General features: G+C 50.3%; 1 protein-coding gene across 1 annotated transcript in view; it reads right to left on the bottom strand.

Annotated features, from left to right (window-relative positions):
- The window catches only part of NRIP3 (nuclear receptor interacting protein 3), a 12,644-nt gene extending 2,213 nt beyond the window's left edge, over positions 1 to 10,431 (bottom strand). The window contains exons 1-4 of the mRNA XM_008644871.2: positions 10,028 to 10,431; positions 3,524 to 3,703; positions 2,819 to 2,901; positions 156 to 295 (exon numbers count right to left, since the gene is read on the bottom strand). Of these exons, the coding sequence (XP_008643093.1) occupies positions 156 to 295; positions 2,819 to 2,901; positions 3,524 to 3,703; positions 10,028 to 10,201 (577 nt within the window). The 5' untranslated portion in view covers positions 10,202 to 10,431. The remainder of the gene's footprint in view (positions 1 to 155; positions 296 to 2,818; positions 2,902 to 3,523; positions 3,704 to 10,027) is intronic.
- Between the last annotated feature and the right edge of the window lie 466 nt (positions 10,432 to 10,897).

Here is a 10,897-nt window from a genome sequence, read left to right on the forward strand (position 1 = left end):
CTGCTGAACACCTCCTCTCCCCTTCCTCTGAGGGGCCAAACAAGAACTTATTATATTTTAATTTTAACATCTTCCTAAAGCTTTTTTTTGTCCTTCTGGGGTGAGAGGAATTAGACCCCAGCCCGTAGTGGAGGAGCAGAGGGTTATACACTCACCCACGACGAGGGCAGCGCACTCCACGGGGACCGCTCCCACTGTGAGGGACAGACACTCTATCTGGCCTATGGCTCTGACCTTGTTCGGCAACGAAACCATCTCGTCTTCGACAGGGAGTGCTTTGAGATGCTCCTTTAACCTGTGCATTGAAAACACCCCTAACATCAGATGGCCATGGCTTGGCTGTTCCAGCAAGGAGCAAACGGTGTTTGGAGGGTGCTTACGCCTGAAGTGCTCTTAGCCTTGCTCATTTACCACGCTGTTATTGGAAAGCTGCTTCCCTGGCAGGTTCTCTGTGGATGCTCTGCAGGCAGCCAGCAGCCCACACCCACATCAGACCACAGCAGGACCCACAGTGCAGCCCTGGGGCTGCCCCAAGCACAGCTCTGTACTGGATTTTGGCTTTACCTGAGGAATCTTTTTCCTACATTTCCTCGAGGCTTGGGGAATACAAAATTGCTTCTAAAGCAGTGTGGGTGTAAGGAAGGGGTAGTTCACTCCAGCTTCCACGAGTGGCGCTGACACTGTGTCCCCATGGAATCACAGAGATGTTGAGGTTGGAACAGACCTCTAAGACCATTGAGTCCAACTGTTAACCCAGCACTGCCAAGGTCACCACTAAACTCTGTCCCCAAATGCCACACCCACACATATTTTGAACCCTCCTAGGCATGGTGATGCCAACCACTTTGCTAAGCAGCTTGTTCCAAGGCCTGACCATCCTTTCAGTGAAGAAATTTTTCCTGATATCCAAACTAAAGCCCACATGGCACAACCTGAGACCACTTCCTCTGGTCCTGTCACTCATTACATCACTCGAGCCTCCTTTCAGGTAGTTGTAGAGAGTAATAAGGTACCCCCTGAGTCCCCTTTTGTCCATGCTGAACATGGCTCACACCCAGGGCAGCCCAATCAGGTTGTTAGTTTGTTAGGCACTGCTGCTGGATTTGTTCAGAGGAAATGGGGACAGATCAATCACATCAGCCCAAAGAAAAGAAAACAAGGATGTCAGAGATACTTCTGTCAGAGGTACAGCTTCTAACTACACCAGTCTGACAATACTAATTAATTATTTAGCTTCAGTTTCTCTTTTAAAGTGAACAAGAATCTAATGGAAAGGCCATTTGAGGTGCTGATCTCTCCCTTGGACAAAAGCTGTATCAATTTTCAGCTATTTGAGGTACCTTTCTGCTGAGCCGCATTGCAGCAGTGCGTGTGTGTGTGTCTGTCTGTCCATCTGTCCTGGGGGGACCAGCCCCCTCAGAGGCCCCGGGACTGAGGTGGGCATTGCCCACACCATTTAACACAGGTACAAGGACCAGGAGGGTAGCAGAGAGAAGGAGCTGGATCCCCTCTGCTGCTTTCTTGGAGTGTGGCCCTAAAAACCAGTGGGAACATATCACTGAGAAGTTTAGGAGTTCCTTGGCCACCTCCTGCACCTCCTACAGCTCCACAGGGGATTTCTCATGCTGGCAACCTGTGAGCCGACTCTGCTGCTTCCCTCAGAGCGAGGGGGAGAGAGTGACTGGCATCCTGACAAGACACAAAAAGATTTTTGAAAAAGAAGGGAGGAATTGAGCCTGAGCATCAGCCACATATGCGCTGTTTTGAGTCCCCTGAGACCTGGGCACCAGAAACAGGCTCTAACCTCTTTCTTCAGTGTTCTTTGAAGGACAGGGCTGCTGCAGCAGAGCAGTGCTGTGAGAACTGCACTGGACACATGTAAGTAACACAGGGAGCAGAGGAACTGTCCCAGGCCATGATATCCCTCCAAATGCCATCCTGTGGCCATCCTAAGCTTGGCTGAGCTGCTCCACAGACTGGGACAAGGATGTAGTAAGCCCAGCCACCTTCCAGTCACTAAACACTGTTCAGCAAATAAGTAATTAATATTAGGACAGGAACAGGCACCATTCATTCAGGGCCATGCAGTAGTGCTCAAGGAAAAGGTGTAATTTTTTTTTTTCATAATTACTGCAAGAAAAAGCAGTGACTCCATGGGAATAAAGTGCCAAAACCTCCTTGATATCCTGTGAGCTGATGCCTGGTCCTGTTTCTCAGAGACGAGTGAGTTTTGCTGCAAATGGCTGTCAGTCACCTCTCCAACAATCTGTAAATACATTTCCTTTTCCTTTAACCAGGAGAAATTTGTAATTGGGAGCAGCATCGGAGACCCAGTTCTGAGAACATGCATGCACACAGCTCCTTTACACTCGGTGCTGGGCCAGCAGTGCTGCAGCCTCTGGTGGGGGCATGTCCAGCAGCCTGGTCCCTGCCCTGCCACAGGAGCCTGCAGAGCTGGGCTGGGCTGCAGCCCCACGCCTGCCCTGGGGACACAGAAGGCTGGGAAAGGTTCAGCTGTTTCGTGAGGCACTGAGTGACAAGCAGGCAGTGAACAAATACAAATGCATCCAACCGTCTGAAGAGGTTCCCTCAGAGGTGAATAGGGTGGTACCAGTGGTTTCCTATTCCATCTCTCTGCCATTTAAGATTGGGATGGGATTTGGTTGTACCAGGAGGCTCAGGGGCTTACCCAGTCACAGCCCAAAGCACTCCCTTCTAGAATGACCATCACTGACATGAGCAAAGCCCCAGCCCCAGGACAGTGCCTGTGCTTCCAGGTGCCATGCTCCTACAAAACAGAAATCAGCTGGATATTTACCCCAGCCTGTCCAGGCAGGCAGATGACATGAGGTTGTGCTGTGAGCCGGTGTCCACCACAGCCTTCAGCTCCTTCCCCGCACACTGCAAGAGCAAGAAGAGATGGGAAATGATGTGTGGGGCGCAGGATGAGCACAGAGTGTCCAGGATCTCTGGTCCCCTTGAACTCTCCTAATGCCAGTTCATCCCTGCTCCCCTGCATGCTCAGATGCATGTAGGGTCCTGAGCCCTTCCTGGCTCATTTGCCACCGCAGAGAGCAGATGGGGCAGCCCCAGGCAGGGGAGAATATTGTGGAGAGTGGGAAATACAAAAGAGCATGGGGCTAAGGAAGAGAAATGTGAAATAACCCTTGGGCAAAGAAAATAGGGATGGCACTTGAGGAAAACAAGCAGGCTGTGAGCACAAGGATTTGCCATGGATAATTACACCTCAGCATTTCAGCAGGCTGCCCCAGCCTAGCTACCCCCTCTGCCCTGATGTGTGGGGGAAGACATCCATAAGACCAGTTTTCACTATGGTTCCCAGGTGGGCATCTCTGCCACGGCAGCCTGGAGCTGCAGAGGAAGTGCATCCACACAGCCATGACAACCCTGCGGGAGCACAACCCTAACTGGGAAACATGGAGAATGAGAGCACAGCCTGAGACTGTTAGAAATAAAATCTGCAGGGAAAAAACATCACAAAAGGCTGTGGAGGGACTATTACCTGGCAGCTCACCGCTATGAGCTCTTCATCTTCCATTTTCCCTGAGCTGCCCAGTTTGGTTTGGTTCAGCTTGTTGATCTGTGATGAGAGATCGCCCTTTGGAGACCAGCTGCCTCGGCTGCCTCGTAACTTGGATAAGTTTGTCTCCATCAGGCGCTTTTGCAGGATGTTATGCGGTTGCTTTGAGAAAGAACACACACAGAAGAGCAGGGTGAAGCCAGAGGAAAGCCACACAGGGGCCTGTGTCACCAGACTGCCTGTGGTGCCCATGGGCCAGTGCTGCTCTCGTGGGAGGAGTGCCCTAAACTCACTCTCCCTGATTCCCAGACTACAAGTACTCTTCCTAGCTAGCTCTGGCTTACCTGGCTTTCACTAGAGAGCTACTTGATATTGCAAAGGGAATAATACTTTCAATATATTAACCAGACTTTGGAGGGATGCCTTTCTTTTACCAAACTCAAGATTTGATTGCCTATAGGAATCCAAACAAGTCCGGCCTTTTCAAGCTGCTGTTTCATCCAAAACTGCCTTCATCTCTTGATATTGGGAATTCTGTAGTGATGTGAAAAATTCAGATGTAACAAATTGCCTTTCCAATGACATTCACCACCTAAGTATGAAGAAGGTCTAAAATTGCCCTGTGTGTCTCTTCCCCCATATTTTTATTTAGTTGCTAAGGGTGGGTAAATGGGACCAATCCTGAGTGCCATACCACATGAGGAACAGGAGAGGAGGGGAAGAGGTAAGTTGGTCTGAGGTAGGCAGGTATTCTCCCAGGAATTCCCAACACTTCTCTCTTTCTCTGTCATTTCCTTCTGTTCTGGGAGAAGCATGTTGCCTCTCAAGATCTCCCCCAACCTCTTTCCCAAACGCCTTTTTACATTTAATGTTCATCACAGATGGATGCACATACTCTGCTGGAGGTGAAATGACTCTGCCTGATTATTTGCTCATTTCTCTGCCTGGCTAATCTGCCTCTCCTTCTGATTTTAATTTGTCCATGGTGAGACATTCTTACTGGCTTATTCCTGAATTTTTGCATTCACATTAAATAAGCCGGTGTGTCTGCAGAGACATCTGAACCAGCAAACTTCCTCATCCCAAGGGAATATCAGAGTCAGGATAACGTTGAAAACCTTGGGCCATGGCTCCCCGAGCTGGCCAGTGCCCACCCTTGTGCACAGCATGTTCAGTAACACCACTTACACAAGGCTAATGCAACCTGGCATCATCTTAAAATAACTGCAGCCACGTTGGCACTTAAGATCCTGCTGTGGGCACAACGTGGCCAGTGGAGCTGGACCTGACTGATGGGATGGGGCAGCTGCAGCCAGCACCGGTGGTCACTGGGACGTGTCAGCTCCTTGCGTCCCCACTTTCCACTGTTCTTATTTCTGCTACTTGAAAGAAAATCCCATGGCCATTTTGGGTTGCAGGTGCTGTGTCTGACCAGCACACTACAGAGCATGTCCTGTGTACAGGCAGTGACACAGCCACACTTCTGATGGAGAGGAATCAGATCTGACATTATGCTGCCCTCCCAGTGAGGCCAAACAGCTGAAACCAGCACTATTTAACTGGGTTAAAGGCAGGCAGACTGGCTGCACTGGTACTGGACCCTGTGTGGAGGGACAAGCAGATCAGTTTGGAAGGGAGGACTCCCTTGTATGAGGCATAAGGTGTAGGTGCACAGTCAGCACAGTGATCACCTCCAGCATTCCTCACCAGAGCAAAAATGCAAGCCAGGGTTTTCTGACAGTGGATGGGACGTCCTTTTTACCCTTTATGTTTGACTGCAGCTCAGGAACACAGCTGGAATTCTTCACATCTTTTAAAAACAACAAGAGAGAGGATAGGGGAGTGTAGAAGTAGATGGATGAAGTTCACCCAGCTGGCCAGAAGACAGCCCATCACGCAGTGGTCACCTCCTTGTGTCCAATCCCACTCAGGCAGGACCAACAGAAATTTCTGAGTGGCATCATCCAGGACAGTCTGGGTGCTCTTCTGATCTGCCTGGTCTCAATCTGCAACTCACTCCTCATGGCTATTTTAACTGTCATCTACCCTTGAATTCAACCTAAATTGCTTTAACTACACGTTCTCCCATGGATAGTTAATCAGTAACATACTTGGGGTTTCTCAGACCCTGGTTTTATGAATCCTATGCAGGATGCATCACCAAAAGGAAAAAAATCCACCACTCAGTGAATACAAGTTACCAGCACAAATGGGATTGTCTTTTGTTGACACTTGCCCTTCTGAAAACCACAGCAAATCCTGCCTCTGAGGGGACGAATATTCCTTGTGGTGTGCTCCAATACAGCAACAATCTGTCAGGAGGGGGCTGGAAAGGTTCCCTGCAGCACCATCCTGTCTCAGGCTATTAATTAGTTTGCTTTGACTTGGATTTCCCTTGACTCTTGTGTGCAACAGAGTGAGAGATGTTAGTCATGGAGATGACTCAAGTGATGGATACATACTTGGTAAAGGGATAATGTGCCTGGGGACATTTGCAAATACACATTTTGCAGGCAAACTGCAAGCAGACCATGTCTGGGAGGGAGGGAGAGGGGGAACACCTCCTCCTGACAGCAGTGGGGAAGGCAGCTGTGTTCTCCCTCCAGTGTGGGCCTGGCAGTGTTTGAAGGAACCCAGATTACTTGGTACAATATTCCTTTGCATTGCACAAAACTGTTGAAAGTTTAATAAAAACATAAAATGTTACATTTCATTGTGTCATTGAAAAAATAATTTTCCTGGTATCATTCACACTATATAAATACAAATCAGGATTTCCAAGCCTGAGACCTTGCAAAAACCCATGATGCCCTAAAAATGTCACAGTAGAAACCTAAAGAAGTGAGCAGAGACACCCTCTGTTGCTGAAGTTATTTACCACTCACTGTCAAAAGCACAAATAGTTCTGCCCAGCTTTGTTCCTCTCTGATTTATAAGCAAGTGCATTGCTGCAGCTCGTAGTATTCATTTCTCTGGGAGGTTTCCCTCTATTTTGGCTTCTACATCTGGGGATAGATAACCAGACCCATCAACAATTTCACTCAGGTGGAGGTGAAAGTCAGGGAAGACACCAGCTCCCCTCCTCCATAAACCCATCTCAGGTTTGCCCTCTCTTCTGTGCCTAGAGAGTAGAGAAAAAAAAAAAAAAAGTTTTAATGCATCAACAGATCTCATCCCAAGAAATAATCAATTTCTCTGTCTTCTTACCATCCTTCATCCGAATTCACATCTTCTACCAGCATCCTGTGCTGTCAGCCCCTCTATTAGGGTGAAGAGGTGGGACAAGAGTCCTCCCTGCACCCCTGCATGCCCAGGCAGCAGCCAGGTCTCTGGGCAAGGCAGTGCATGCAACATTAGAGCTTTTTGCATTGCAGGCAGGACACCCCAAACTCTGGGGTGGGCACAGCAGGAGAGTGGGGACACCCAAATGCAGCCCCAGCTTCCCATAGCCGGGGCAATTTATGGAGTGGCACAGGGCACCCAGGGCTTCTCTGAGGGTGCCCAGGGGAGGTCTGAGGGCATGATGGAAAGGGGAAACGCTTTTGTTGCTGTTGCTGGTGTTTGTTACTATTTATAACTCTGTTTCCCAGCTTGTAAAGCGATGAGGGACTGTATCAGGCAAAGCTGCTCCAAACTGGACTGGGGGCTCTCGGGGCAAGGGAGAAGTGTCAGAGCACCAGGAGGGGCTGCAAGAGCCAGCACACCCTGTTCAGGCTGGGAAAGGGGTCATGGTTACCCTGTCAGGGAGCCCACATCCCAGCTAAAGACCATCTTGTGCCAATTTTCTGGGCTTCAGGAAAGAGGCTATTAGAGGGCAGAGTCATCAAAACAAAGCCATTTCTGTTCTCTACATCCAGCCCTACATTTGCCAAACTCAGTGTATGCTTTTCTATAGCTTGGTCTCATAACGGACAGAGTACATAAAGGGAGTGAGGAGCTGGAGTTCGGTCTGGGCCAGAGTAATTCACTGGAAATGATGAGAGCTTTGAAATGGATGATTACAACAAGTATTTATCAGTTCTGCCTGCGCACAGCATCACTGGCAGAGCTGATTCAGGAGCTGAGTAATGCCACACAGACTGGGGGATGCCAGCACACCCACCCTGCTGACCTGCTGCTGCTTCGCTGCGCACAGCACCCCCTGCTCTGTGGCCAAAAGGAAGGGAATTTCTCCCCAAAACTGGAATGCTTGCTGCCAGCTGCCACAGTGACAGACAGGATCTGTTCTCACCACCTGTCGCCATCTCTGAGGAGCTGTTCCCTCCTCTCTGCTCCTGCCAAGGCTGCTGGAAAACCCCCGCGGGAAACCCTGCATTAATAACGCTGGGCACGTCAGAAGCCCCTCCGCCCACGTCACCACAGCTGCCACGCAGCTTTGGGCACAAAAACGTGCTGCTTTGTGAGGAGGTGCACAATTATTCCCAAGGAAGCCATGCAAATACCTTGGGCCAAGATCTCTGATGCCCTGGGCCTCCTGACCATGCAGCTCAGCCCCTCTGGGCTTCTCAATTTGGGGCCACGCCAAGGCAGAGTCCCATATTTTGGAGGGTCTCCAGTCTCAGCGATGCACAATCTACTGCTCCTCCTGGGGACATCTCTTGTGACATCCCAGCAGCCACAGCAGTGGGGACACACAGTGTGTCCTGTCACAGCAATTCCCTCTCCCACCCCGGCTGTGTGAGGGGTGAGTGTGGCAGCATTGCTTCTCTGCAACACAACCCAGGGAGACATCTCTGAAATTCATGGAATTTCCTGTGGGACTGTGGGATGGGCCTGAGCACCTGCCAGTGCTCTCACTGTGGGGACTCCCCATACACCCCACGAGGCAGGAGGCTGTGGCCAAGGGAGCCCTGGCCACAGGTGCCCACTGCACCATCACACCCTGCTGTGGCGTGGGGACAAGGGGGTTTTGCCACGGGGTGGCCCACACCAGCTGGGTTCTCACCCCATCCCCAGCCAGAGACCCACCCCAGCCAGGGTAGCCAGACGAGCGTCTCACCTCTGCCATATGCACCTTCTTTTTGTTCTTGGAGGGCACTGGGAGCTGTGGACCTCCCCAGGGCTTTGGCATATCCCTGGAGAGAGGTCCCCATGCAGATCCTCCTTGCAGGGGCTGTGATGCTGCAGCCACAGCACGGGAGCAGGGAGGACACCTCGAGTGACATCTCTGTGTCCAAGGTGGTGACGAGGAGCCCCATGCTCTGTCCCTGCTGCTGCTGCAAAACCTGGACCTCGCTGTGCAGGGCAAAGGGCTTCAGTGCTCAGTGCCCCTGGCTCCTGCTGCCTGTTGCTTCTTATCTGGGCAGAGCAGAACCCACATCAGGGACTCAGCCCCGCATGCTGGGGGTCACTGAACCACAAGTTGTCATTTAGACTCTGCTGACAGCAGTAATAATAACACCATCGCTCCCTGAAAGGCACTTCAGCTCCCTGCTGGAGAGCTGCAATTCAGTGGTGACTGGGAAAGCTCCTTCTGAGCCCTTCCCTGGGCAGGAGCTTCACCTCCTACAATTGCAAAACACTCGGGATATCAAAAAAAACCATCTCCATGTGCACTGCAGAGAACAGCCAACTCATTCCACTTGTCTCAGGCAGGCAGAGCCAAGCACAACCCAGGTGAGCAGGAAGGCTCTGACAGAACAAAACTACGCCACTAAAAATAAAAAGATTGACTTTGTTTTTCAACAAAACCCATTATCAAGCACTGAAAAAAAGCAGCTATTGTTTTGCAAGGTGCAAGAATTTTGCAACAGTTGGGCAAGAAAAGCTAGATGAGCTTTCCCTGGTAGGTATGTTTCCTAAATTTTACTCCTTAAGTCAGAACTTTCAATGTTACATTGAAGCATCCTTTCTCAGTAGAGAAAGCTCAAATATTTATAGAGTATTTAGAAATGCTCTCCTGCCCCCAGACATGACGACTAATAAATACCAAGTACAGGACCACATCGATCACTGTATATGTAAATATTTTAAACCTAACATTATGTCTCTTCGGTTTTAAAAAACCCCATATTTGCATAAGCCTTTATTGAAGCGTGATCTTGACAGTTTTATATTTTGAAATACCAGTGACTATACTTTACTGAATATTTATGATTATGTGTTGTGTGTATATACACATCACAGGCAAACATGGGTGTATATATGCATTGTATGAAGCCATTTTGACTTACCCTGACCCAGAGAGGAATTTTGTACTGAAAACAGTATGCCATTTTCATACAAAAGTAAAAATAAAAATTTAAAAATTTAAATTCTATTAACTGGGTGCCAGGCATGTAAAAATCACCTACTAGAAGAAAACAACTGTGGTTATAACTAATATCATATTTCTACTCCCTTCCTTTTACATACAAAAGTCCTATTTTTTACAAGTTGGTTTCCACACACAACCAACTTCTCCTAAGAGAAAAACAGCGTGAAAAAAGAAATAGACACTCCCCTACCAGCTTAAGTCTCCTTCCAGTAAACACAATAGAGCCTTACAGTATCTTTCGAAGTGCCCAGCTTCTTCAGCCCATCCAGAGGGAGGAGATCTGCGGAATCCTTGTGAATAAACTGAACCGCCTGCTTCATCCTCCTCTGCTGGCGGAGAGACGCCGCTTCCCTTATCTCCACTTCTTTCCTGCTCGGCTCTGTCAGGATCCCCGAATAAAACATCTCTCCGCCCGTGAGTGGCTCTCTCCTTGAAGATGCGCGTCTCGGGGAGCTGCGATGGGGGGATGCTCTGTCGCCTGCGCTTTATAGTCGGAGCCTGGTGACGTGAGGAGGGCGGCAGGTACCTCGGCCGGAGGGGATGGGCACCCACAGCGGCGGGGGAGCTCGGGCTGCTCCGAGGGGATAGCACATCGCTGCCTTTCCTCCCCGCTTGCTCTCCCGGCAGCACGGTTAGCCACAGGCATTCCACGGCTCTCAAAGCCCTCACGGACAGAAGAGAGCACCGGAGCAGCGGCACGGGGCTTTGAGAGCCGCACACAGCCCCGGGAGCCAGCGCTCTCCTGGCCAGCCCCGGCAGGCACAGCTGGATTGCCCCGCATGGGGAACGGAGGTGTCCCCACAGGCGACACTGCCCGGCCCCCGTGTGCTCCTGGGGGCTGCTCCCACCCGGGCCGGGGTCACGCTGTCCCACACGGACTGTGCAGCTGGCCATGGGGAGGTTTGGTGCCTTCTGCTCGAGGCAGGTTCAGGATGCCCCTGGTCTCACCAGAACATTGCCAGCACCGATCTGGATCATCAGTGTCCACTCAAGTGCCCAGGAAAACTGCCACAAAAGTTGTCCCAGCCAAACTGGGGCACCTTAAATGCGGTTTTACACAGGGTTTCTGTACCCATCAAATGTCCAAGTACAGCACAATT

The sequence above is a fragment of the Corvus brachyrhynchos genome, unplaced genomic scaffold (genome assembly GCF_000691975.1).
Source record: "Corvus brachyrhynchos isolate BGI_N302 unplaced genomic scaffold, ASM69197v1 scaffold542, whole genome shotgun sequence".
Taxonomy (NCBI): Eukaryota; Metazoa; Chordata; class Aves; order Passeriformes; family Corvidae; genus Corvus; species Corvus brachyrhynchos.